The sequence below is a fragment of the Patiria miniata genome, unplaced genomic scaffold, assembly GCF_015706575.1.
Source record: "Patiria miniata isolate m_02_andy unplaced genomic scaffold, ASM1570657v1 HiC_scaffold_1, whole genome shotgun sequence".
In the NCBI taxonomy this organism is placed as follows: Eukaryota; Metazoa; Echinodermata; class Asteroidea; order Valvatida; family Asterinidae; genus Patiria; species Patiria miniata.
The window spans coordinates 11,286,685-11,300,134 of NW_024037047.1; the positions used below are offsets into that span (position 1 = coordinate 11,286,685).

At 40.3% G+C, this 13,450-nt stretch overlaps 1 protein-coding gene across 4 annotated transcripts in view; it reads left to right on the plus strand.

Annotated features, from left to right (window-relative positions):
• Positions 1 to 13,450, plus strand: part of LOC119723222 (axonemal 84 kDa protein-like) — a 39,602-nt gene that overhangs the window by 10,567 nt on the left and 15,585 nt on the right. For 3 of the 4 annotated variants that reach the window (XM_038193788.1, XM_038193796.1, XM_038193803.1), the window contains exons 2-10: positions 284 to 392; positions 3,114 to 3,205; positions 3,971 to 4,075; positions 6,657 to 6,797; positions 8,594 to 8,740; positions 11,476 to 11,579; positions 11,824 to 12,088; positions 12,396 to 12,507; positions 13,014 to 13,181. In XM_038193788.1, the coding sequence (XP_038049716.1) occupies positions 284 to 392; positions 3,114 to 3,205; positions 3,971 to 4,075; positions 6,657 to 6,797; positions 8,594 to 8,740; positions 11,476 to 11,579; positions 11,824 to 12,088; positions 12,396 to 12,507; positions 13,014 to 13,181 (1,243 nt within the window). Of the gene's footprint in view, positions 1 to 283; positions 393 to 3,113; positions 3,206 to 3,647; positions 3,768 to 3,970; positions 4,076 to 6,656; positions 6,798 to 8,593; positions 8,741 to 11,475; positions 11,580 to 11,823; positions 12,089 to 12,395; positions 12,508 to 13,013; positions 13,182 to 13,450 lie in introns of those variants that run through there. The other variant, XM_038193810.1, reaches the window with a different exon arrangement.

Below are 13,450 nucleotides of genomic sequence, written 5' to 3' on the forward strand. Positions count from 1 at the left end.
AAGAACCCCTGCACTCATTTGCAAGGCTTGATATAATTGTGTACTAGAGCTGGGAAGGGGTGTTTGTGTAGGAATGGTCGAGCCATACATGTATGTAGGAATGGTCAATATTGCCAGGATAATGGGTCAGGTTTTAAGTTATTTCTGAAGATTACACCATGGAGAAATTTCTCCATGATTACACCTATCGTTGTTACCAGCATGGAGGTACTTTAGGTTTTATGTTTGGATGTGTTCACATGATTGTGATGATAATGAGTCATGTCTTGTGTCATTCTGTCAGCCTCCCAAGTCACCTGCAAAGAGTGCCAAGGGGAAGAAGGGCAAGTTAAGCAAAGCAGAGAAGGAACGACTCAAGAAAGAAGAGTTGGAGCTTAAAGCTAAAGAAGAAGGTGAGTCTTATCGGCCATGGATCTGGCCCTGCATCATGGGTTGATCCATACATGACATGAGTTTGTTAATAGCAATACTTCATTTCTACACATTTACACATGTACATTTATATGGTTACATTCCATGTTTTTTTTTTGGGGGGGGGGGGGTGGGGGTGGGGGAGGGTTGGCCTCTTTACGTGGTATTTTGTTATAATCACATTTCTTCAGTGATTATATCTTTTAAATTTGATGCCTGTATTTTATCCCAGTGTATACATACACATATATAAGGCAGTGGCTACTGAACAGGTACGGGTTCCTGATTGCGTGAGGCTAGGTAACCGGGAGACCTTGACGTCACGTGAGATCTCACAGGATCAACCACCCCGCGCTGAGTGCAGTGGCGTGCAGACAGACACAGAAATATGTCTGCTAGCCCTTAAAAAAACAACCTCCAAAGCCCACAAATCACAAAAAAAGTTAAATTTCATTTCATTTCCCTGACTTGCGTTTTTGGGGAGGGAAAAAAATTAACGTTTTGATCCCACAAGGAATCGAACCCATGACCTGATGATCCACTAGACCACAGAGGTGCTTCGATAGCTATTGAAAAATTAAACCTCATGGTTATTGTATGCGCATTATTGCTGCCTGTTACGTAGCCTCACGAAATCAGGGACCGGCAGCGGTTCAGTAGCCACTGCCTACATTGTAGGTAGAATGCACTCATGTCTTGAGATTGTGTATTGATGTTGCTTTAGTCATGACCTGCCATTTACATGCAGACCCATCAGTGTATCTGAATTCACACGGCTCTCACAATAACCATGAACAATTATCACATCCTGTCTTACTTCCATTGAGCAGTTGAAGAAGTCTAATAAGGAAATGCTGCCAATTTAGATTGCAGACTCCCAATTGTTTAACCTTGTCAATTACAGGTCACAGTTTGCCACACCAATTAATACAACATACAGTACATAATTCCTTGCATATTTTGCTGCTGTGATGGAGTATGTATATTAAAACGCTGCGCATGGGTATTTTGTTATCAGGTACCAATCCTACCACACTGCAGGAGTAATGTACAAAACACATGTGCTGATGTACACTTACAAGCAGTCTTGCACACGCACATAATAAAAGCTTGAGCCATTTTTTTCACCATGTAAATGTACAGTGTACATGTACATGTATGGTGCAAGTGTAGTGTACGGTGCAAGTGTAGTGTACGGTGCAAGTGTAGTGTATGTACATGTACATGTGTAAGTTTACATGTAGGCCTATGCATGCATGCTGGCATAACACAGTGTACAAGCATCCCGACAACAGACTTTAGTAAAGATGTTGACTGTAAAGTTGACACTTCCTCCAAAAAAAACAATGGAATTAATGGAATTTACCATTTTCAAAGGGAAATCAAGGTTTTTGAGAAATCCTATGGTGTGTGTACTACAGAGATCTATGAAACACTTGAAACTAAATTGTTTGTGTGAACAATTTTCAGCATACTGTACAGTTTTGGGCAGTTCTGTTAACTTCAATTCTGTAGCAAAATTGTTTGACATAAAACTAAGTTCTTTTGTTGTCAGTGAACATCCACAATTTAGAACACTCTTGATTTTAAAGAATTCCCTGCCTTTCAAATGTGAATGCTAAAAGTTACCAAGTGTGGATCTTGTTGCAAGACTCTTTGACTTGTCATTGGCAGACCACATGTTAGCTGTTAGTGTGAATCAGCATGATTGGCGATGTGATTCAGCTTTTTGCTCCTAGGCAAACTGGACTATGTGTTGTCACCCAGGAGAGTAGTACACTTTAGCAACTGCTGATACAAATCAGTCTTATTGTCATCAACTCACAATGCAATGAACACCTCGTGTGTATTTTATAACTCCATGGTGCAACCCGTGCCATGATTCAGCTGTTTAAGCAAACAATGAAAATCTGACTGTACCTGCTGGAATATTTCTCAGATTTTGTGACTTTTAAATTTTTGTTTTTTATTATGCTTTATTTTGTTTAATTCTGGGTGTCATGATAATGGGTTTATTGGCAATGTCATTGACAATGGATTTAAAGCTACATTCCATCATTTGCACCCATCTCAAAAGTAAGTGACGATATTACTGTTGAAAAGCATGTTTGGTTTAAAGATAGAAATGGGACTGAACTCCCTGTGAAATTATTTTTTTCTGGCAAGCTGTTGATTTGAAGAAAACAATGAAAGAAGGCAATTTCTAACGATGCGTCTGAAGACGCATTCTTGGAAATTTTTTTTTTAATTCAGCGAAGCACGTGCAAGCTTTGACACGACGCACATGCGCGCGTGGTTGTTATAATTTGTCAATTAAGTGCGCGACATCAATCGGCTGAATGAGAATGTGTCCCGGACGCTGAATACGGGCCCCATTAAAAAAACATGACTCAACAACTTTTGTTCTGAAATCAAGATCCTAGAATATTGTTTTCTCAGAATACACAGCATTCACTTTGCTTAAACTTCATCAGGTTAGTTGTCAAGCACTCTTCTTTAGATTTTGAGCACTTTTGTTGCTTCAAACGAACATAATGCACAAATTACAAATGATGGACTAGACCTTAAAATGAAATGAGACCACACAAACATCTGGTATTGCACATTGTAGATGAATTCTCTTCATGTTAACAACTTGATGAGTTGACTGAACCAATCAAGCAATAATGATGCAATCATCTTGAATGTTTAATTGTTTATAGAGGATGCTCGCCTTAAAGCTGAACAAGAAGAGAAGGAACGTTTGGAGAGGGAAAAACTTGAGAGAGAAGAACGTCTACGAATAGAAGCTGCTGTGAGTAGTTTCAATGACATTACAAAGTAATTACCACCATGGAATCAAACTAGCATCACATTCTCAGAGAGGATGTACATGTAGTGTGTTTCATCAAGCTCTACCATGTCAACATTCCTATCTCCTGAACATGGACATGTCTGATATCAGTCCAATTAATGGGAATTTTTTTTATCAGCTGAGCAAGGATGCTTCAATTTCCTGTGAAACTCTTTGATCTAACAGAATTATAGGTGCACCCATTACGCACTACAAAGAAACCCATGGCTTGACTTTAAGATGCCATAAATTTCTTCCTTCCTTGTACATGGTAAAAATTGCATGTTAATTCCCCCAAGACAAAGAGCCTGTGAGTTGCTGAGTAAACTGATGGGACAGGAAGACAGCATTAAGGCTTGCAGTAAGTGTATCCCATGCGACATACAAGTTAATTTGTGGAGGAAGGAAGCTATCTTAGATGGTTAGTAAGGAGTCGTATTGTGTATATAGATGCCTGCTTGCTGACTTATTGTGTCATTCGGTCCCTGAGTACACTGCAAGCAGGACCAAGTCAGTTGCATGGGTGAGTACTACATTGCATACTTACTGTACCAGTCCAAAGAGACAATACACTATGTGCAATAGTGAATGTGTCTATATACTGAAGGCATTTTGTTCAGATCAACAGTTGCTTGATAGCCTACATGTATGCCTCCTACCTGCGTTGTGTGTAGTTTGATGTAATAGTCCAGACTCTAATATCTGCCGTGTCATATTGTGATTCAGGAGAGCCAGCGTCATGCAACTGAAGTCAGTGAGTTGTTCTCCATCTTGGAAGGCAATGAGATTGCGCTTGCAAACATTCATGATGAAAGACGAGCTAAAGCTAAGGTAACATTCTGCAATTCATTTTTTCCATTTTTTGACTGCCATCAATTCATTTTTGCAAAGTTCTTTTAAGCTCTTTAATTTCTTTCAAAGAATGCAGAACACAACACCTTCAACTTCTTATGTTACCTCCACCTCGTTCCCTCATTCTCCTTCCTTTCAACCTTGTTCTTACAAGTATATTCACTTGTATTTGGATTGGATCCTGCAAGGACAAATAATTCATTTGTATTATTAGTACCTATTTAAATGTTGAATGATAAATCCCAATCCTGCTTACAATCAGCTTCTCTTTTTCCATTGTGTTTGTAATCATTTTCATTTTTAATGTAGTTGTGGTAAGTTTTAATGAAGGGTGTGATTATCATAACTGAAGAATATCAGCTCTAAAGCATATCAGACTGTTACAAGTCATGTTTCTGGAAGCTGCTTGAAGTTTCCATAGCTAGTGCCAACAGGTATTACATAGCTGTTAGGAACACCGTATTGGTTTCAGTGCGTACAACTTGTAGCTTGTCATGCTAACAGTCAAACTCAAGTTGGATAAAATGTTCTTAAGGCCAAAAAAAGAAATAAGTCGGTCTCTGGTCAGCGTGCGCGTTGATTTTAATCATGCGCGTCGATCTTTTTTTCCCCAAAATGTTCCACGGTAGCTCCAACAGCGCCCTCTATTTCCACACCTCCATTTTTTTTACCAAAGAGCACCAAGGAATGGGAAATTGCACCAAGGCAAATGATCGAATGCACCAAGGCAAATTATGGAGGGGACCAATGTACATGAGGACACCAAAAAAGCAAAATAGTACCCCACCTTGTCTGTACAATCCAAGCTTGAAAAATAAAAAAAAATCCAAAAAAAAAAAAAAAAAATCCGCGTGGCCGCGTCAATTCCGGAAATTTGGTCTGACCAGAGACCGAAACAAATCTCATTTCTTTTTTTAAGGTTTATTGTTTAGGAAGGCCAAATATGGTGGCAGACATGAATATAGTATACTGGAATTTGAACAAAATCATTTTTTTACGGTGGTACCACACTCACGCGCATGCTGCATGTGTTCTTAAAGCATGGTGCGCGCATTTGATAACCCTATTGGTGGAAGGTGCTCGAAGTGCGTGCCTACTACCTGAGCGCGACTCATGCAAGTCTGGTGCCATCGCAGAAAATGGCCGACGCCGAATTAGTCTATAGAGAAATGTTTTTGTCAAATATTCTGCAAAGCAGTGCAGGATGTAATAAGGCATTGTAATCAAGACTGTGTTGAGGGATGTGGGGGGGATTCAATGAGTAGCCATTCATCAGTGAGTGCACGGGTGACCATCTACATACAGCTATGTCATCTGGAATGTATTGTTACAATCTCATTTTCACTATGATGCAGTTTGTATGGTAGCTAGATTTAGGTTTTTTACTCAGGCAGTTTGTTTCTGTAACGCCAAACACATGAAAAACAACATGATGATGAGTTCATGTACATGATGTCAAGACCTTTTGGCATCATTCAACTTTCTATGAACAGTTTTTGTCCTTCATGTAGATCAACAGTTCCCATACTGTATTCACACCTTGTATCCTACATGTGTGCACCCATTTTTTGAAAGAAAAAATGTATAAAGTTCCATTGGTCCATTAATGTGACATTAAAACAGATCATATCCTGTGGACCAGTGCTACAACAATGCTATGGAAAGCCATTTGGCAAAACATCAAGTAAACTAGAAGGAAATGAACATAATGTGATTAGTGCTGTTGGATCATTGTTAACAAGTTTTTTTTATGGAAACAGTGGCGGATCTAACCTCCCTTTACCACACACAAAATGGATCCGCCCCTAGCAAATGAGCATTTATTCAATACAAACATTAAATAATCTCAGTGCTCTCTAATGCTGATGTATCCAGGTCGTTCAAGTTATTTTCCATAAAGACAAATAAAAGTGATGAAAACAAAAGTTAAAGCAGTGCTCACCGGGAATTATTCAGGCTGAATTTTTGGCCCCGCTGGGCCTTCATCCAGAATAATTCCCGGTGAGCACTGCTTAAACTTTTGAAGCAGTTCCGCTTCAATTTGTACGATTCCATAAAGACAATGTATGACCATATCCACACAGGGAATTTTTAGAGAACTATTTTTTTTTGGGGGGGGGGGGCCGGCTAGTCCATTAACTCTTAGCCCCAATGCCCTTTTGGCTAGGATGCATCCTCCATCTTTCAATATCCAACTGCCTCTGTGTAAAAATGGATGTAGCCTCACTGTCAAAGTCTCCCTTTTATTGCTTGGATTGATTCAGTGGAGGGGTGACCGCTGCCTTAATCCTTCTAAATCCTCTGACTCACTTTTAAGATGTAGCAGTGCGGATGATATCCAGAAGCAGTGCAGAGGATATCCTGTAAAATGTAGGCCTCAACTATGCACGGCTGAACATAAACAATGTAAGGCACAACTTAAGACATTGACACAAAGCATCATAAAAATCAATCCTCCTCAATCGTCCAAAATCACCAAGTAGATTTTGGAGGATTGAGGAGGATTAGGGGTAATGTCATTTCTCTGCCTAAATGTGTCTATGATTTGGATTTGTTACAGTGGGAGCGTTACATGCTGTGTGATGGCACACCAGACCCCACTATTGCTGCTGAAGTGAATACATACATCAATTTATCCTATGAAGCTACTGACACCAATGCCATTGAGTCAGTGATAGCTGACAGTAAGCAGACATTGGCTGTGAGTATCACAAACTAGTCAACATGTTGATTGTCTAGTCAAAAGTTCATAATATGTACTCATCAAGGTTTTTTTACGATGAACATTTCTAAATTCAAGAAGTTTGAATCTTTGTAGTCAGTGTCTGTTGATCCAAGGATTCTTATACAGAATACCTCAACTCACTGTTATTACAGTGAAGCAACAATCAGTCATGAGGTCCAAAGCGGTAGAAAGCTGATCTATGTATAAAACTGTAATTTACAATTTAAAAATGTATGCACTGAAACAAGTAAAGAGAAATAAATACAAAGATAGTTATTTCCCCTCCCCTTCCCTTTCCCTGAAAAAAAAATTGTTTCAGCTTTATAGATTAACATCTAAGTGCTCATAGACCAAAATGTGTAGATCAGTAGAATAGTCTGTGGGTACAAGTTCATAGTTCAAAATAGTTCAGTTGGCTGCTGAAGTCCTTGTTGTTCATGTACATGTTTTTTTTTTTTTGCTGGTAGTCAAAAGCTTTGGCTTACTTCCCATTGCTTTGTTTTCATTTGGATAGGACTGACTTGTTTTACACTTTTTAATTTGTTACACACCCTTTAGTTTGCCATTTTATTTTCTGTGATATATTTGTGGTTATTAAATTGACCAGCATTTTAAGTGAACAATGTTGGAGTTGCACAATTACATGTAGATAAGGCCAATAATAAAGTCTCCGGTTTCTGGTATGCGCACGCTTCACCGTAGCCGTGCGCGTCGGCAAAACTAAAAAGTTTTTTTTTCAATGTAAGATGATGTCTCAAAACCGCCAAACTCACTGGTTTGACTGGAATCCTGCTGCTGCACAATTTTAACATGTTTTTAGATGGGGTTACTATCGAGTATAAGCTTTGTGTGGCCTCTCTGGCCTCCCATATATTTTGCACTGCATTTAGTCGGGCACCATTTGCAGACGGTGTTGTAATTTTATAATTGTGCGTCTGGAAGCCAGACTGAGGGAGCGATGGTCGTGTACCTGGAACCTGTAAACCCTTTTTAATTAGCGCAATATGTAAGGGAGCAGCCTAATGACCAGCCTGGCAGCACATTCACGATGTCGCTGTATGGTCTGACATTACCATTTTCTCTGATTTTGTCTTGACTATCCAAATTTCCCGAAGAATGTTCTTGTCGGTCGAGATCGTAAGTGGGTGCAGAATTTTCAAGCCTTATGGCCTTACTGAGGTCACCTCATGCTCCAGGATATTGTTGAGAGTTTTAAGGAAATCGAAGCGTCATCTGCAACAACAAAAAATAAAGAGGGGAAAAAAAACCACACCATTTTTGGGGCCAGCTCCATACCAGAAACCGGAGTCACTTTTTTGGGGGGGAGGGCCTAACCTCAGGAAGTAATAATAATCGTTGGTTGCAACTTGGTGATATCTATGTGACCTTATGATTCATACCTTTTAGTTCTAAATCACCGTAAGCTTACTGCAAGCTTTTAACACAGGTGGCATCAATTGTGGCTTTATAATTGGCTGCCTGTTATTGGACATTGAGTAGAGATCCAAGCCACTTAAACCAAGGCATATGATTGGCTGAGGTCTTCAACTTGATGAATATGCAATAAGCATTCCCATCACGTATGTATAAGAAGCCACGTATCATACTACACATGTGTAGTTCACTTTCAATCAGTACTGTAGGCTGGTTCATTTCTTGTTTCCATTGCCAGCAGCTTTGATTTTGAACTTTCTAATCTGCTTTAGGTTAGATAGCAGTACATGATAGAGATGAATAATGATTTCCGTTAATCTAATATTGTGGCTACTCAGTTGACAAGTGAGTTGGAGTTTCTACTGGATGACACTCCTGAGAAGGAACTGAGTGAGTCTCAAGCTGCCAGATATAGGGAGACTATCAATGAGCTGCAGAATCTACTGAGCAGCAAGATAGATGCGGCTACTGTGCTGCTTCTCAAGGTCAGTTGCAAATGTACTAATTATAAGCAGCATTCGCAAGCTGAATAAAGCAAACACTAGACAACAGTATGCAATCATTGGTGTGAGGGACAAGGTCATTGCAGTCACGCACTTGCCTCCTTTTCAAAACTGCAGTTTATATTACCATGTTGGGTCTGTCGACACTTTGCATTGAACTGAGTGTTTTTAAACATTTTACCAAGACGATGGTAAAAACGAAATGGGTAAAATCTTACCACTGTCCGTACTTGGACTTTTGACTTGGGAAACCGCATTTGGCATAAACTTGTGTCTGCTCGATCAACCGTCCTACCGGTCTTTTCTTGATTGTCGTAATGTATGACATAATAGAATATTGCTAGCAAATTTTATCAGTGAATAACACCATGTTACGGAGAACACTAAAATGTTTAAATGTGTCATTAATGCATGTATCTACGGTGACTTTCATAAAAAAAATTAACACAAAATTGAGTGCAGTATGTGAAGATAATGATAAGCCTAAAAAATCATGCACAGTGCGTGCACAGTGCGTCTGTAAGGGAACGTCTCAAAAGTCGAAACATTTCCGTTCCGTATGGAACGTTCCTTTTAGCAATACTGTTTGTTCCCAGCGTGTTCCCAACTGGAACAGGCCGTTCCCAAGTAAGTGTGCACGCTCATGGACCAAGGTTCCCACGCTGGAACACCTGGTGTTCTTGGGCTGTTCCCAGTGGGAACAACGCATGTTTCCATATGGAACAGGCAAAGTTCCCCGGTGGAACGTTCCAAGTGTTCCGACTTTTGAGACGTTCCCTATGTGTGACCTGCACGCACTGTTGGGAGTACAGCTTTCCCTTGCCGTTTACTGATGCGCACTGTCTGCACTGGACTTTGCATCTCGGGAAAAGTAACCAGGTCACTTTTGCTGGGCAAAACTTAACCGATGAAAGTAACCGCTGGACTTGGGAAAAGTAACCAAGAGAGACTTTCTGGGCTCTTTGCACTGAGCTTAAATGGCAAAAGTACCCATTGTCTCAGTGAGCTTTACAAGAAAAGTCCAATGCAGACGCGGCTTGTTCATACAATGTACTTCAAACAAATTTAAGTGCAAAGCAAATTTGTTTGGGCAACGACAAACATCACAATTGTTGACATCATGAAATTCGCTTCTGCTTTCACTTGAAGTGTGATCAGTCTTTACCATGTTTACATTGAAAGTGCCAAAAAGCTCCAATATGTGCGTTGGTCATTAAAGGGTTGTATACAGCCACTTTGCTTTATTCCTAAGCTGTTAGTGTTTCTGCTCTACCAAACAAAAAGACAACTGTCTAGAAATGCAGTAGATCAAGAGTCGTCCTAGAGAAAAGAATGACAAACTTATAATGATGGTTACTTGCAAGGACAATCTAGAGACCTATGCTGCAATTGATGATTTGTTAACTTGAACTGCACACTCTCTAGAACAAATATTGAACAAGTACATCGTAGATTAGCCTCAAACAAAGACTGTAAGAAATGAATCAGGGAAGTATGCAGATTTCTCTGATGGTTCAGAAGTGAAACTGCATCGGGACACATTCAGCCATGGGAACTTTCCAATATCCGGCCATACGTTTTCTTCTGACAGGACCGGACATTGGTGATTTAACAATTTGGGTATTTTCTCACGCAGTAACCTTTAGAAAGTCAAAGTACTTTGGAAAAATCTGTCTTCACTTGAAACAAGTTGCTTAGTTTTGTTAAGGAAATTAGTGAATTATGTTGCATAGAGCCCAGCCCTATCTGTACCCGGAAGGGTGTCCCTATGGAGCCCACTAAAAGAGGTCACAAAGTACAGCAAGATGCGTAATCATGCATTAGGACATCAGGGCTCGTAGGATGGACAGATCACTGATGCTTGCTGTAGCACTAAGCCATCCATGTACATGTCATGATGGAACACTGTATGGGTACACGCAGTCATGCTGAGAGGATCTCAGCCCTTGCACTTCATCAAGTTAGTTCCATATTGGAATCAGTCAATAAGTATTCATAACTTAGACCACTACATCCATGCCTTTGGCTTCGTTGAGCTTCACCACTTTGCATTAGAATCTGTATACATGATCAGGCAAATTAGAGCTGTCTTGTTGGTCAGGCGGCCAATATTGCTCCTTCTTCCTTCCCTTCCCTAGTTAGTACTGGCATATGGACATTCGTGTGACATGGAACCAATGTTCAGATGCCCGTACTGTCTGGTGTTGGGTATGCTCACACTGCTAAGCTTTGCTTCACTTCTCTCAGTTCAAGCTCATCTGCTGGTCACTCTGTGCTGCTTGGGATTCACTGGTCTACACATCTTCTCTCCGGTGTTTGGGATCTTTTTAATGTATTGGAAGTGGCTTTGTATCTGCTCCTCATGCAATGTGTAGTGTTTTTGTACAGGGTTAAAAATAATTTTTGGGGTCTGATGTGTTATATTGAGCTTTTGTAATAGTTTAAGCAGAGGTTTATGGAATGCTCATTAAAACTGTGGATGGAGAAACCATTCAAACGCAATGGCTTGCTTTCATTGATTTATTGAAAAGCGCCATGAAAAAAACTTTTCAAAAAGGGTGGGAGGCAGTGAAGTAGTTTAAGATTTTAAAATTTTCACTGGTGTTTTAAAACATTATTGAATAATGATTTATGTAAAAAAAAACACAACGAGAATATAAATATTTGTAAATGAATAAAATGTGATATGACATAATATGCAAATGATTTTGTTGCAGGCTGCATCTAGTTTGGCTGATACTGAGTCAGGAAACCTTCAATTGGTGAAGGGCAGTCCTGACTTCACGGTCATGCTATGGGGAAATCTCACCAAGAATCCACGGTAGGATATCACAGGGCTTACAATTGCATTTATTTGTGTTTCAAATGGTTAAATGAAGAACGACTTTATGACACTTTACCAACAAACAGTTGTGATTTGAAAGTTTCCAAAGTCCCTGACCAAGTAATTAGATCTTGTGCTACATGTATTCAAGCTAATGTATCACCTAACTTATTCCTGTTTCTCGCACAAAGAAACGACTGCCCACATATTCACAATTTGTCTGTGTTTTTTGTCCCTATAGCTTTAAATCTTTTGAGTTTGAAGAAGAAAAGTTCATCTTTGAGTTGCCCAAGCAGTTAGCTCTGTCAGACATTGCTATCCGTGTCGTCCGCACACAATATGACCACTACTCACATCTGTGTAGAACCTTCCATGCAAAGAAAAAGAAGAAACCAGTCACTGTCATGGAGACAGTTGCCCAGGAGATGGAAGACAAAGAAGACAAACCAGAAGAAGCTGACAAGACTGAGGAGGAACAAGGGCAGATAAACTCGGAAGAAAAACAGGTCAGAATAATGGACAAGATGAGCTTTGTTTAGACATTGATACATTGTATCAGCTCAACTGCATCTCCTGATGTAAGCCTTTCATGCTGTACTGACACCTGGACTACATGTTTTGTCATTGATATCAGTAAATCGTTTGATTTTGATAGCTGTTGATATTTTGGTATGACAAGTGCCATGCGTAGTGCTTAATGGCCAATTTGCTGGCAATGTCAATGATAAAAATTGTTTACCTCAGCACAAATCTCTATGTCTGAAGGCAAACTTGTTTGAATAGAAGTGTACACTGTGTGATTGCATTGTACAGGAAGGAGATGTTGAGAAGGCAGAGGATGAAGATGGAGGCAATGTTGAAACAGATGAACAGAAACCACCAACACCATCCAAGACACCACAACAAACACAACCTGTACAAGCAGGTAGGTGCTTGAATTGACACTACTCTTGAAGTCTTGTCACAACCACGTGTGTAGACACGGTCCTACACTGGATGTGCGTGCATTTTGTTCCCTTAATGCAGCTGCTTGTGATCCCCGTCAAGCGCCGTCAAGCGCCGTCAAGCGCTAGTAAGCGCTGTCAAGCGCTGTCAAGGGCTGTCAAGCGCCGTTCAGCGCTGTCAAGCCCCGTCAAGCCCCGTCAAGCGCTATCAAGCCCTGTCAAGCGCTGTCAAGCTGCAGTGGCGATTATGGGCACTATAAAGAAGATGAATCAAATCTAGTCTTGGAAACTTTGGTGCTGTAATATCTCAAGCGCACACATTAGCTTGAATGCAGCGCATGTGAGATGTGCTTGGATTTCTTTGGTCTGAGTGCCAAAGTTCCCAAGGTGGCTTGATGGTGCTTGCCCGGGGATTGGGACCAGCTGCGTCAAGTGAACAAAGACCAAGATGTGTGAGACTATTGTCATGCCTGTGTTTTGCTATCAGATGCTGAGGAGGTGGAGGACGAAGATGAGGTAGAGGAAGAGTATGATCAAGAAGATGAGGATACCGTGGATCTACGAGCGTATCAAGTCCTAGGAGGAGTCATTCATCTAGATCTCTTGTCTTTGCCTCCACAACCCAAGCAAGTCAAGTCATGGGTTATGACTCAAGGTCAGAATTGGTATTTTTTTGCTAATGCGTGTCAATAAGCACATGTTGATGTGAGAACAATTATTTAGAATCCAAAATATGTTTCTTATGCTTTGTAGCACAAGGATGACATAATTATTTACATTACTCCTGAGATAGATGTTGAAGTGACTGACTTATGTGGGCATTGTTACATCTGAATTAGTGATGTTGACATATCTGTTAGATATAGCATGTCAGTGCAGTAATATTACTCCCACAGGGTCCACCATAAGGGTAGGGAGTAGCGG